The following is a 15,517-nucleotide window of genomic DNA, read 5'->3' on the forward strand; positions in this document are numbered from 1 at the left end:
TGTTAGTTTTGCCTGAGAGAGATTCCCAACAAATGTCTGGATAGTTGAAATCTCCCATGACAACTATGTCATATTTTTTCGAGAACTTGGCCATTTGATGCATAAAGAGTTCATCCATATCTTCAGCTTGCACAGGCGGCCTGTAGTAAATGCCTACAATGGTGTCCTTTCCATTGTTCTGTCCTTGTATTCTTACCCAAACAGTTTCCACAGAACTCCCAGTCTCTGAAGCTTCAATCTCTGTGCAGATATACGCGTTTCTAACATACAATGCGACACCTCCTCCTCGTTTATCAAGTCTGTTTCTTGCAAATAAGTTGTATCCTTCTAGTCTTGTATTCCAATCATGTGTATTGTCCCACCAAGTTTCAGTGATTCCAATGACATCATATTTCTTTTCCTGTGTTAATAGTTCCAATTCTCCTTGTTTGTTGCCCATGCTTTGTGCATTAGTATAGAAACACTTTAGTTTGTGATTGGTTTCTCTTTCTCCAATATTTTTATTAATTAGATTCTTTCGTCTTTGTTCTTCCTTTCCACTTCTAATAGCAGAGTTCTCAATAGCATTTGTCAGGTGTATGGCTTTTTCTGGTCTTTTGCTTCCCTTCCCATGTTGTTCTAGTTTAAAGCTCTCCTTACAAGAGTAGCAAGGCGATTTCATGTGGTGCTCTGATGTGCTATTCATAACGCAGACTGCTGACAGGTGACTGATCCCTCACTGACCGGCCTCCTAGTTACCATAATGAATATTATATATACATAGGGAAAAAAAAACCTTTTGCAGTCAGGCTCTGGCCTTGTCACCGGCACTGCAGCATAATCGCTTGTGTACTGTGTTTATAGTTAATGTGGTTGAGGTTATCCTGATATTAAAAAAAAAATCCATTTGAAAATGGCACCCGCTGCGCCTGCACAGTAGCAGCTATCGGTGTATATAGAGATGATCCAATAGCTACTACTGTGCAGGCTGCGCCATCTTGCTAGAGAAGAAAAAAAACATTTCCTCCTCCAAGATGGCGCTGATTTGACATAGGTTACTGTGCACAATCCTACAGACAAGTTCCCTTTAAGGCATCTATGAGACATGCATAATTGGCTGAAGCTAGACAGCCAATAGGAAGTCACAATTCAATATACATTGTTTAGATTGTCCTAAAGTTCAGCTTAAATGAATCTGTTAGCACAGAATGCTGTTCAACCCAACTACAGGCACTTGGTGTATCCTTGACATGGCTAAACATGTAAGTGCATCTTTCTCCTTGGTTATTTTTCCGATATCTCCACCCTACCCTCTTGTTTGGAAGGGGCACTTAAATGTTGGGCACATTGTAGTACACCGAGTGCCTTTGGTTGGCTTGAACAGTCATTCTCTGCTGACCGAGCCCCTATAAAGACTAGGTTGCATTTACCAACAAATAGTGACAGCAACAATGCCCTGTTCTGGCTCTACCTCCAACTCCCTCAGGCCCACATTATGCCTTACTGCAATAGCTACCTTTGCCCCGTCCTTCAGACTGACTTCTCCATGTGCCGTCACTTTCATACAGACTTCTCCCTGTTTCCCGACTTTCATACAGATTTCTCCCTGTTCCCCGACTTTCATACAGACTTCTCCCTGTTCCCCGACTTTCATACAGACTTCTCCCTGTTCCCCAACTTTCATTCAGACTTCTCCCTGTTCTCCGACTTTCATACAGACTTCTTCTTGTTCCCCGACTTTCATACAGATTTCTCACTGTTCCCCAACTTTCATTCAGACTTCTCCCTGTTCTCCGACTTTCATACAGACTTCTCCCTGTTACCCGACTTTCATACAAACTTCTCACAGACTTTTCTCTCTGCTCCGCTTTTGACACAGACTTTTCCCTGTGTCCCTCCTTTCACACAGACTTTTCTCTGTGCCCCGCCTTTCACACATACTTTTCCCTGTGCCCCGCCTTTCACACAGACTTTTCCCTGTGCCCCGCCTTTCACACAGACTTTTCTCTGCTTCCCGCCTTTCACACAGACTTTTCTCTGCTCCCCGCCTTTCACACAGACTTTTCCCTGTGCCCCGCATTTCACACAGACTTTTTCCTGTGCCTTTCACACAGACACCTCCCTTCACACAGCACACATTATGGTATCATCTCACTCCCATATTGGTGCCTCTAATGCCGAGTAATCTTTAGCCCTCAAAGATAAAGTACAAGCTGCTTTCAACTTGACCTGTCAAAAAATTAGGCTCTCCACCAAAATGAGTAGAGGATGGCAGATGTGGAGGTGTTTCTCAAGAAGAATGTTCTTGATAAGAGAGTCGAACCAGTGTTTGCAGGAGTTTGAGACAGTGCGTCCATAAGATTTGAGCGGTCTTGCGCAGCCTGGACAACATTTATTGGTTCATATCAAGTTGGCTAACCAGTCCAGATAAGTCCTCTGTATCCAGCAGGAATGGTCTTGAGGATTCTGCTCCTTTGGAATCAGAGCTTGGTTCTCAGAATCACTAGGAACCCCAGTGATCAATAAGTTATTCCCTATCTACAGGCAAAAACCCCTTTGTCTTAAAGTTTCCCTGTACAATATTTTTCCTCATCCTGCATTTTACTATCTGGCGGAAACTGCTCCTCAGACGTCTTGCTCTGCCCCTGCATAACATCTGCATCCCGGTAATACTGATAATACTCTACATACAAAGGTTGACTGTCATAAATGTTTCACTCAGTCATTATCAATGTGATTGGATCTTGTTTAGATTTTACTTCAATAATTTACATCCACATTTAATGAAATATGCACACAGTAATAAAATGAGACTTAAATCTACAAGGATAGAATCATGTCCAATCTCACACAGTCCGGCTCATTATATAGGACTTTGTATTTTGTTCAGGTCTGCAAAGAATTATATAGCATTTAGGGAAAAATATACAGCCTAAAAGTCCAGCATTAGAGGTCAGGATGGCAAATATCTCCACGGCCACCATGTATTTGCCTCTAGTGCTGAGATAAGCCGGGATCATGGCTATCCAGACACTGCAGAACACCAGCATGCTGAAGGTGATGTACTTGGCCTCATTAAAACTGTCCGGTAATGTCCGGGCTAAGAAAGCTGTAATAAAGCTAACAGCAGCCAGAATCCCCATATAACCCAGGACAGAGTAGAACCAGAGATCAGAGCCTTCATTACACTGAACTATGATGATCTCTGTATAAGAGTATGTGTCCAGCTCCTGGAAGGGGGGACAGAGGGTCACCCAACTCATACAGAGGACCCCCTGGATGGAGGAGCAGATCAGGAGCACACAATTCGGAAGTTTTACTCCAGTCCATCTTCTCCACACACTTCCAGGCTTGGTGGCTTTGAACGCAATGTAAACCATTATGGTCTTTGCCAACAACGAAGAGATGGATATTGAGAGTAGTAGTCCAGTACAGATCTGACGTAACATGCAGGTACCATCAACAGGACGACCAAGGAACAAGAAGACACAGAGGAAGCTGAGCATGATGGAGACCAGGAGAATAAAGCTCAGGTTCTTGTTGTTTGCTCTCACGATTGGAGTGTCTTGATATCTAACAAAAATCCCCAATATTATTGCAGTCACTGTAAGAAGTAAAATGGATCCCGATAGAGCAGTCAGTGATATCCCATGATCAGAGTAAGAGAGAAATTCTACCAGTTTGGGGACACATTGGGTCTTGTTCCCATTGGACCACTCATGGTCAGGACATCTCCTGCAGTTTTCATTGTCTATAGGAAAGAAAACAAGAAATATCACAAAATATGACTGAATTTGTGACCAAGGCTCAGGTGTAGATAGAAGTAGTACCTACCAGAGGTGTTTGATATTTCTCCTTCAGAACAAGGAATACAGCCATAACAGCAAAAATAGATTGTATTTCCTGGGACTTTTCTGCTTCCTGGTAGACAACTTTTTGTACATTGGGACTTGGGTTTCTAAATTCAAGAGACACAGTTTTTCCTTATTATAAAATGAATCATATATAAAGCCTATGCATTGCCGGGATAATATATTACCTCATTGTTACTGGTTTTCCACTGAATTAAATGGTCCTTGATGGACAAGCTTGGCAGATTGAGGTTATCTAAAATTATAGGTGAAATGCGACCAACAACGCTCGAGTGCAAAGTTTGATTGACTATAATGTGGTTATGGATCTGGTAATCGTCTAAGAGTTCTCCATGCTCTGTGAAAACCCTTCCACCAAAAAGATTCAAATGCTTCAAGGTATGCAATACCTATGGATTAAAATAAAAAAAAATATAGCCACACATTAGAAATATAACCAGCAGCAATCATGGAAAGCATGACCTACCTACACATATATAGATATGTTCTTCCTCTTCGTTCCTCATCTCCCAAGATGAATGGTGCAAGATGAGCAGCTTTGAACAAGACATAATTTTTTGATACTGTAAGGCCATGTGCCCACGTGGCAGAAATGACAAGCGTTTTTAGCTTGCAGAATGCTTGCACTTTCTAAGCGATTTGAGGCATCGCTTGGAAAGGTGATTGACAGGTTGGTCACACACAAGCATAGTGCTTGACAAGTGTGACCACCTTTTTACTATTGATGCTGCCTATGCGGCATCAATAGTAAAAGATAGAATGTAAAAATTAAAAAAAAATTAAAAATATGGTTATTCTCACCTTCCGACGGCCCCCGATGTCCTCAGCGACACTGCCGGCAAGCTCCGTTCCCAGGGATGCATTGCGAGAATCACCCCAGATGACGTCATGCACGCTAGAGCGCAACGTCATCTCAGGTGATTCGCGCAATGCATCCCTGGGACCGGAAGATACTGATAGCGTTGCTTAAGGTGGGAAGGACTCCGGGGGCCGCCAGATGGTAAGTATATCCCTATTTTTTATTTTCTATTTTTTACAGGAATATGGTACCCAGGGCATGGAGAAGAGTCTCCTCTCCTCCAGACCCTGGGTATCATCCGCACATGAAGCGCACACTTTACGCGTGGTGGGCAAAGTGAGCGTTTCAATGCAATCCTATGGCAGCGGAATCGCCGCGATTCCGCAGGAATAATGAACATTCTGCGGATTTTACCGCTATGCGATTCCGCAGCTGTAAAATCCGCAGCATGGGCACAGCAACTGCGGAATCCCATAGGATCAGCCTACTCAGGTCAAATTGCACAACAACTTTTGGGGTCCAATTTCTCCTGTTACCCTTGGGAAAATAAAAAGTTGGGGGCAAAAATATCATTTGTGTTGAAATAAATATGATTTTTTATTTTTATGGCTCTACGTTATTAACTTCTGTGAAGCAGAAAATACAAAAAATTGGACCTGAAGTAATTTTTTGGGGAAAAAAAGTTAAATGTTCATTTTTTTTAAACATTCAAAAAATTACTGTGAAGCATCTGCAGGGTTCATAAACTTCTTGAATGTGGTTTTGAGCACCTTGAGGGGTGCAGTTTTTAGAATGGTGTCACTTTTGGGTATTTTCTATCATATAGACCCCACAAAGTGACTTCAAATGTGATGTGGTCCCTAAAAATAAAATGATGTTGTGAAAATGAGAAATCGCTCGTCAACTTTTAACCCTTATAACTTCCTAACAAAAAAAAATTTTGGTTCCCAAATTGTGCTGATGTAAAGTAAACATGTGGCAAACGTTATTAAGTTTTTTTGTGTGCCGTATCTCTGTGATTTAAGGGCATGAAAATTCAAAGTTGCAAAATTGCGAAATTTTCAAATTTTTCACCAAATTTCCGTTTTTTTCACAAATAAACGCAAGTTATATGAAGGAAATTTTACCACTAACATGAAGTACAATATGTCACGAGAAAACACTGTCAGATTCACCAGGATCCATGGAAACATTCCAGAGTTATTACCTCATAAAGGGACAGTGGTCAGAATTGTAAAAATTGGCCCGGGAAATAACGTGCAAACCACCCTTGGGGGTAAGGGGGTTAATTGTCTGTTTTCTTCATATTGAAACCCGCAGTATTGGGCACAAACGTTTCCGTTTTCAAAGTCCAGAGCACAGCACGTTCTGATGTCCGCTGTTCGCTCACCCTGAGCTATCCCTTTCATCTCTGGCATCTCTGATTCCTGGGATACTCCATCCGGCTCTGCAGCTTCCATGAGTCCCGTCCCAACTCCCTTATCCGATTCCCCGTCAGACTTCCTCTCCTAGGAAGATACTGAGTGTGCTTCTCAGTGTCTCAGTTGGACTGTAGGCCCCGGACGTCCCAGTAGTGCATTCAAGTACTGTTGTGACCAGGGCTGGTTTTGCGCAAAGTGGGGCCCCGGGCAAAAGGTTTAACGTTGGATCTCAAATGCTAACATATTGCACCAACACACACAAACATTTAGGTTGCAGTTACATGCGCTGAGTTCTGGCCGTTAAACGGACGCGATTGACATTATTCAAATCGTTCGGCGCTTCTTTCCCAACCTAGTTACACAGGTTGGTGAAGAATGATGGCCACAGAACGATCACTAGTAGATCAACCTGTCCCTGTACAGTTTCATGAAGTCAGCAGCACTTTTGCAGTTTACATCGGGTGATGTGCTGCCGAGAACAAGTTTACATCTGATGTGCTGCCGAGAATAAGAATTTCTGTTCTGCCATAAACGATCCATTTCACACAATGAATGAGCAGCATTTTACTTGTTCATTGGGCGATTGCCGACATGTTCACACCTATAAACTTTCATCTGCGCTGCCGGGATTTATAAATGTGGATACTACATACACACCAGTTTGGACAAAGATATTGATCAGGCTTTGGTAGACCTTCGTGCTAATTGTTCGGCTGAACAATTGAAGGCATATGAGGAGACTCTTGAGAAATCTGTTGATGCAGTTGTGAAGAAAATTAATGAGACACAGGTCTCTAAATTTAACAGGGACTTAAAAGACTATCAAACTAAATCCGTATATCAATGGAAAAATTATACTACAAATCCTCCGTCTATGCACCGCAGTGTGTCCAACACCTCTGTGTCATCACTCAGTGCACAGTCTGATGTCTCCGCTTCTTCGATAGTTACTCGGTCATTTGTTAACTATGAGAGGATGAGGAATGCTAATTTCCACCCCTATAAAAGAAAGAAAAACCGTTCACCTGGAGGCTACAATAGAGACAATAAGGTAATTAACCTTAGTAACCATATTCTTATACAAGCTGACTGTGCACTTTTGTATAAAGTCCTGTCTTTTTCACCAGTTTCGATAGGTTCACGGCCATTAAAGATCTGCACATTTTTGCCAGATCTCTGCTCTTCAAGCGTTTCTTCTTTGATGATAATTTGAATAGAGTATTCCCCACAGAGAAAGAACGATCAGCCCTGAGGATATTAGAGGATCTGTCGGACGAGCACCTGACACCTGAGGGAGGTAAGATACCTCCGTCTATAAGGATATGGAGCGCCCCTCGGAGCCTGGGGGTACTCGGTACTGGGCCCGTCGACTTCAATGGGGGATGGTGTCACGGCGGCGGCGACCCAGTCCGTGGCCCAGAGGCATCCAGTAATTAAAATAGGGGAAAGTTGTGTGGTATTTATGTGGTAAAAAAAATGAAAATAAAGTTATTAGATGGTGAAATACGTGACGCCACCTGTGGTATTTTAGTCATAGGTGACCAGCGCTGCGGTGTTGCTTCTCTGGGATGGATGTTGGGCGCAGCTTTGATGTTGTAGCCCTCCACAGGTAGGGCTGTAGTCCCAGGGCAAAGATGTTAAATAAATAGTAAAAATGGCTGTGAACGTTGGGGTGCAGAGAAATGAGAGAACAACACAGAGAGGTTCAGTTTCTTTACCTTTTACTGGTAATAGGTTGCAGTCCGGAGTACCACATACAGGTGATGGAATGAGTCCGGCTCGCCTGGAGGCATTCAGGGGATCCACCTTGCCAGGTGGGGATTTAGGACCTTCCTTTCTGCGCTATGTGTGTGGGTCTCCGCTGTATATAACTATGCTGCGACCCTCTATTCGTGATGGTTTCACTAACCTGTACAGCTGTCAGCGTGAGCCTATTCCACGGGTACCGTCCTTTTCACCATCGGCCCTGGGCTCCTTATCCGCTGCTGTGCCCTCAGGTGATTAATGTGCACAGGAATTTACAATCCCCTGTACTTTCAGATTCGGTTATCAAGGCGTACAGTTCCTGTCAGCCTAGGACTCTGATGTCCCTTTTCTCTTTATTAGCGCTTCACTCAGGGGTCTGCTATATGCAGTATTTTAGCTTCCCTAGAGTCTCTTAGTCTCTGCTCTTGTCCTTTCCCTCTTCACAGATCAGCTCCCTGTCTTCATCTGACAGGATCTTCCAGAAAGATCTCTTTATATGCAAATAAAGTCCGTGGAGCCTCATTTAAGAGTCTCAAACACGGGACTAGCCAGATCTTCCTCCAGGGAAGGACCCAGCCAATGGGTGGCTCCTTTCGGAAACCACCATTACCACCATATTAAGTGGCCCTTTAAGTCAATATCCAGCTCTTTACGTGTTTACAGATATGACAAGGGAAATACCAAGGCCAGGTATCCATCCACAGACAGCTGTTTCTGGGTGTTGCCCTTCATCAGTGTGGAGTAGGATTCTAGCTAGGTCGGAGCAATGCCTAGTAGACCAACATCACGAAACAATCACTAACCTCAGGGAGACCAGTCAACGAAAACACTGCAGCAGCCGGCAAAGGCGCTCAATCAGTGAAATCCTAGGTGCAATGCTCGCTGGGAAATACGAATATGCAAATAAAGTCCGTGGAGCCTCATTTTAGAGTCTCAAACACGGAACTAGCCAGATCTTCCTCCTGGGAAGGACCCAGCCAAGGAGTGGCTCCTTTCGGAAACCACCATATTAAGTGGCCCTTTAAGTCAATATCCAGCTCTTTACGAGTTTACAGATATGACAAGGGAAATACCAAGATCTCTTTACCTCACGTCCTCACGTTGTAATTGTCATTTCTCCTCGTAGCTTACAGCTGTTTCGTTTCCATGACAACCCCCTCAGCTTATTTCTAGCTCACTCACCAACCCCCTCTGCTGGCCAGAATTTATACGGCATCTCCCTTTTCTGACCTGCAGCAGGAAATTGTGATTAAATCTATGCTGCCTGGCATGGGGGTCCCTTTCTGCCTCCAAGCATGACATTACCCATTAGAGGGAGGTAATGTCACTGTGACAACCAGACTCTGGGGTGTCACAGATACGCTCCAAGAAGTTCCCCCCTCTTTCTAGCTGTAGTGCCATTGATCTTTTTGTTAAAGTGGTGAGTAATGAGTTTCTGAAGGTACCTCAGTACATTCAGAGAGACAACTTGACTGGGGAGGAGAGGAGGCGTTTGACCCATTTAAAGAGTCTCCCTGATGTTGTGATTAAACAGGCAGACAAGGGGGGAATATTGTTCTATGGCCCAAACAGCTTTATGAAAAAGAATCCATGCGTCAACTCTCCAACATTACGTGTTATAAGAGATTGACTTACAACCCCTTGTCTGCCTTTTGTGTGCAACTCAGGGATATTCTGACAAGAGCAATGGAAGCTAGTATCATTTCAAAAGAGCTCCTGACTTTGATTGTAGTTGAACCAACTATTCCTACATTCTATCTCCTCCCCAAGTATTAAGTATTCCCTCTTCAAGCTCAGTATTTGTTTATTGAAATTGTATTGTCTATTGAAATGTCCATGTATCACACCAGCATGTGCTTTAAACTGTATATAAATAAGGTTTCTTCAAATATTTTGTTATATATGCCTGATGAAGGGACATAAGCAGTCCCGAAAGCTTGCCTTGTAATATCATTTACTACTATTTGTTAGCCATTAAAAGGTATCATACCCACAAGATTCCTATTTTGTTTCTCTCACTGAGAGCACTTTATATATATCTCCTCCCCAAGACACATAAGAACATACATACTCCACCAGGCAGACCTATAGTTTCGGAGCGGGGGAGCTATTTGGAGTGTGTAAACAAATGGCTGGATTCCTTGCTCCAACCACTTGTGGAGGTAATGCCCTCTTACCTTAAGGACACGAATCAGCTGTTGCGTAAGACAGATGGCCTCACTTTGGATGGGGATAATGTTTTAGTCACCATGGACGTTGAATCGTTATATACTAGTATTCGCCATGGTGATGGCCTACGTGCCACGGAATTTTTTCTATCAATTTCCAATATATCCCCAGGTTTGAGGGCTGTCATCCTGGAAGTCTTGGAGTTTACCCTGAAGCATAATTTTTTTCTTTTCAGGGGGTCCTTTTTTCTGCAGCTCCAGGGAACAGCCATGAGAGCGGCCTTCGCGCCCTCCTATGCTAACCTGTTCCTGGGGCTGAGGGAAAGGGCCCTCCTGATGTCGGATCATTTGTCATCTATGGAGCGCGTTCTCTTGTGGATGCGCTACATAGATGACATTCTTTTGATCTGGCAGGGTGACATTAAGTTGTTAGAGGAGTTCATTGTGCACTTGAATGATAATGACCGGAATATTTGCCTTACCGCCACTTTTGACAAAGACAGGGTTGAGTTTTTGGATGTCTCTCTCAGTAGGGGTAGCGAGGGAATGGTCCAAACAACTATTTTTCGTAAACCAACGGCCACCAATATGCTTCTACATGCATCCTCCTCACACCCAACACGGTCTGTACCAGTTGGCCAGTTCCTGCGTCTCCGACGCATCTGCTCAACCGATGAAGAATTTGAGTTTCAGGCTATGGATTTGAGGAACCGTTTTTCAGAGAGGGGATATAGCAACCGTTCTATTAAATGGGCTTATCTTCGAGTTAAGCACAGTAAGAGGAATTCCCTCCTGTATAAATCTGGTGATGAACAATACAAACCTGATATAGTGAGATTTATTACTAATTTTAATTCCTGGTTGGAGCACACGCGTCACTTCCGGTCCACGTCACGGGCACTTCTGGTCCGGCGACATTTAAACCCACGGGTTTAATACAATTCACGCCCCCTGGAGAAGGAGTACATCTCCGAAACGCGCGTCGGGGTGACGCGCTGACCGCCCGGCCATCCTAGTTTTCGTCTCCTGAGGTAATGTTCACTTCTATGTGAGTGGGCATTCTTATATGTTATTTCTTGGGGTGGGCATTTTGCCCTTTCACATGTGATGCCTTATTACTAAGCTTTATTTTTGAAGCCATGTTGAGGTCTGCCAATTGGCGACATTTGGATTTAATTGTAAACCGGCATCTACATGTATCAACAGCATGTTGTTCTTTAAGTCCCCTACTTCACCGGAGAGTATATCAGGATGTGTATATTTCAAGTAAGGCTGAGTTCACACGTGGCGTTTTTTTCGCGTTTCCGCGGCGGTTTTAACCGCGCGATTTTGCCGCGAAAAATAAGCATCCCATGCATTCCTATGGGATTCCGCAATGCTGTGCTAATGCTGCGGTTTTTACCGCGGCGGAATCGCTTCGCGGTAAAAAACGCAGCATGCTCATTATTTTGCGGAATCGCGGCGATCCCGCACCCATAGGAATGCATTGTTCCGCTTCCTTCCCGCATGTGGCTGTGCACAACATGCGGAAAGTAAGCAGAACAATTGCGGATGGTACCCACGGTCCGGAGGAGAGGAGACTGTCCTCCGGGCTTTGGGTACCATATCCCTATAAGAAATAGAATTATAAAATAAAAAATATTGTTATTCTCACCCTCCGACGTCCTGCGCAGCATTCTCGCTTCTCTCCACGCTCCGGTCCCAGTAATCCTTTGCGAAAATGCCCGTGATGGCGTCCGATCTCGCGGGATCGCGAAGTCTCGCGGTCATTCGCGCGACGTCATCGCGAATTACCTCGAGACGTCGCGATCCCGCGAGAACGGACGTCATCGCGGGCATTTTCGCAAAGGATTACTGGGAACGGATGCGCGGGACGTCGGAAGGTAAGAATAACAGTATTTTTTATTTATTTTTTTACATTCTATCTTTTACTATTGATGCCGCATAGGCGGCCTCAGTAGTAAAAAGTTGGTCACACTTGTCAAACACTATGTTTGATGAGTGTGACCAACCTGTCAATCAGTTCTCCAAGAGATGCTACAGATCGCTTGGAAAACTCTAGCATTTTGCAAGCTAAATACGCTTGCAAAATGCTAGTTTTTCCGCGGGAAAATCACGGGAATTTAAAATGCGATTTTCCCGCGGACTGGAATTCCGGAATTCTCGCTGTAATTTCCGCGAGAGTTCCGGTACGTGTGCACTTAGCCTCAATGATAGTATTTTGATATTGAATATCAATACATTACAATATATTTTTGGCCAGGGTTAGGTCACGTGTCCTCTAGCACTGCTGCACCTTGCTTGTCTTTTTGCACATGTTCCCCATTTTCCCGTCTCTGTTTATATTCCCTAAGAAAAGAATTACTTTTTGTCATTTTTGAATCTATTGGTCGTATTTATGTGGTTTCCACACCCCCGCTTTATGTGTTATAGCGACTGATCCTTCAATTGTCCAGAATCATCAGCATTTACTGTATTCATTGCAATATACAGGATGCTGTTTTATACCATTGATTGTATGTTACACACACACATATGTACAGGTGCTTCTCACAAAATTTGAATATCATCAAAAAACCACTTGAAATACTTCAATCTGTTTATAATGACTTTATAATATGCATTTCACTTTATTTGTATTGAAGAACTGAATTAAATTGAACTTTTTGATGATATTTACATTTTGTGAGAAGCACCTGTATATACGTATAGCACACAAATGTATACACAGAGTGCATACATAGAGACATATAAACCTATATCGAACTCTGGAGTATAATGCCCAACATTCAGACTCAAACAAGTAATATTAATGAAAAAATGTATACAATTTTTATTGAAACATGTACATAAGAAGATCAACTGTATTAAAAATACAACAATATGATCAGGTAGCAGAGATGACACAAAAAGGAGGACAGATAACAGCGTCAGTAAAATATAACGCCTTGGTCCACAAAACCCCTTAGCACAATGTTGAACTCATTAAAAGATTTTTATGTGACAGTTCCCTCAGTCTAAACCCTAATGATGGAATACAAGACAACATGCAATCATGTGGATACTGTGCAAACCACAAAAATATGTGTGGCAAGGGTTAAAGTGCTTAGTGCAAAGGAATAAAGAAGGTGCTTTGGTAACCACGTTTACCCATGTGGGGCGTACATCAGCTGTATGTCAGGTCCCTAGCCCCAACGCACGTTTCGCGCTGGGCTTCGTCAGGGGGCTTGTCAAGAGTACGATATAGGTTTATATGATTGTTATGGGAGTTGTCCTATTCCATGGTATCTGGACAATTCTTTTCTTTAAGAAAATGAATTCATGTTCTTAAAATATGCTGGATTGTGTTAAATACATAGAGACATGCTGCATACACAGAACACATACAGACAGATATAGTACATATGAGAGATAAATCAAGAAAAAAGGGCAGCACTACCAAAATAATATGGTAGGTGCAAAACCTATTCAGCAGTGTCCAAACAGCCAAATTAACAAAAGGGAAAAAAAAATAGGCAGCACGCAAATTAAATGTGAAAACAGTGGATACTTTACTGATCCTCAGGTGGCGACGTTTCAACTGTGACCCGTCTTTGTCAAGGCTTGACAAAGACGGGTCACCGTTGAAACGTCGCCACCTGAGGATCAGTAAAGTATCCACTGTTTTCACATACATATGAGAGATAGATAGTAGACGTGAGAGCCATACTGTAACAGAGTCACTGGTAAAGTTCTGTAGGGGAGATATGTGTCACTTCGCTTAATGGCGTCAGTGATATAAAGCCAGAGTATTTTCCTCCAGCACTCTAAAGTTTTGTGAGGCTTAAGCTAAAGTTGCATAAATGGACTCGTTTCCTGTGGACCTAGAGCGGGTGGGAGAATGTTTACCTTATCTCCACCTGCAGAGCCAGCATTCCCGTGTGCCACCAGGACCTGTGTGATGTCACAGTCATGTGATCAGTCACCTGGGTGAGGAGTCAAGTGGTCTGGGCTTAAATGGCTGAACTCCAGGCGCAGTCTGGGTTGTTTAATGCCTGGAGAGGAGGACTCCAGGGCAGTGTTTGTACACTTGATGCCTGTTAAAGGACATTGCTAACCCTAAGTGAGCTGACCCCCACTGATGCAAGGACTGCACATAGTGCTACCATTTTGTTTTGCACAGAGGGCCTTGTTTATTTTGTGCTTAAAACTTGGTTTATGCATCCTTAAAGACACAGTGTTCCTGTGACTACCTCCGTGTGAAGCCGAGAGAGTGGATCTACCACAATACGTAGATAGATATGAGAGGTTGATAGACTTGAAATACATTGATAGACAGAAATATAGATAGAAGAGGTAGATTATAGAAATTAGATACATATGAGAGGTAGACAGATATGAGATATATACTGTAGATAGACAGATACAGCGGCTTGTGAAAGTATTCGCCCTCTTGGCATTTTTTGGATTTTGCTACCTCAACCTGGAATTTCACTGGTATTTTTGAATTTCACTGGTATTTTTGAGGGTCTGAATTAGTTTGTTTAAAGAACATGCCGACAACTGTGAACATTGGGTTTTCATAGAATCGTAGAATGTTAGAGTTGAAAGGGACTTCCAGGGTCATCGTATCCAACCACCTGTTCAGTGCAAGAGTCACTGAATCATCTCTAACAGATGTCTGTCCAGCCTCAGTTTGAAGGCTTCCATTGAAGGAAAACTCACCACCTCTTGTGGCTGCCTGTTCCACTCATTGATCAGCCTCACTGTCAAAAAGGTTTTTCTAATATCTAATCTATATCTTCTACATTGCTGTTTCATTCCATTGCTTCTTGTGTTTCCATGTGTAAAGGAGAATAATGATGATCCTTCAACAATGTGGCAGCCTTTGAGATATTTGTAGACAGCTATTAAGTCTCCTCTAAAGGCCCCGTTACATTTAGCGATGCACCAGCGATCCCGACCACGATATGACCCGGGCAGGATCGCTGGTGCATCGCTAAATGGTCGCTAGTGAGCTGCCAAACAGGCAGATCTCAGCAGCGACGCAGCAGCGGTCATTACCTGTCAGACGCGGCGATGATGACGTCCTCCGCCCGCGTCCACGCATCACTCGTCGGCGTCAGCAGGAAGCCCAGCAGGAAGCCGCCAACGAGAAATGGACCTGGACGATCTCGCACGATCAGCGATAACCAGCGGGGGAGCCGGTCGGAGGTGAGTATCACATGTAGCGATATCACTAGCAATATCGCTGCTGCGTCACAAAATCGGTGACGCTTTAGCGATATTGCTAGCGATATCGCTATCTGTAAAGGGGGATTTAGCCTTCTTTTTTCCAAGCTAAACATTCCCAGATCCTTTAGCCGTTCCTCGAAGGACATAATATGCAGTCCCTTCACCATTCTGGTCGCTCTTCTCTGAACTTGCGTAAGCTTTTCAATGTCTTTTTTAAAATGTGCCCAGAACTGGACACAGTATCCAGATGAGGCCTGACCAAGAAGGAGTAGAGGGGGAGAATTACTTCACATGATCTAGACTCTAATATATCCTAGA

At 43.5% G+C, this 15,517-nt stretch overlaps 1 protein-coding gene across 1 annotated transcript; it reads right to left on the bottom strand.

Annotated features, from left to right (window-relative positions):
• Positions 1-2,825: 2,825 nt before the first annotated feature.
• On the bottom strand, positions 2,826-4,763 carry LOC141074084 (vomeronasal type-2 receptor 26-like). Its single transcript, XM_073561600.1, has 3 exons — positions 4,653-4,763; positions 3,814-3,937; positions 2,826-3,730 (listed from the first exon to the last, which is right to left on the bottom strand). Exons 1-3 carry the CDS (start codon positions 4,761-4,763, stop codon positions 2,826-2,828), a joined length of 1,140 nt encoding a protein of 379 aa, XP_073417701.1.
• Between the last annotated feature and the right edge of the window lie 10,754 nt (positions 4,764-15,517).

Source organism: Dendrobates tinctorius, unplaced genomic scaffold, assembly GCF_039654945.1.
Source record: "Dendrobates tinctorius isolate UK_male_01 unplaced genomic scaffold, ASM3965494v1 ptg000323l, whole genome shotgun sequence".
Lineage (NCBI taxonomy): Eukaryota > Metazoa > Chordata > Amphibia > Anura > Dendrobatidae > Dendrobates > Dendrobates tinctorius.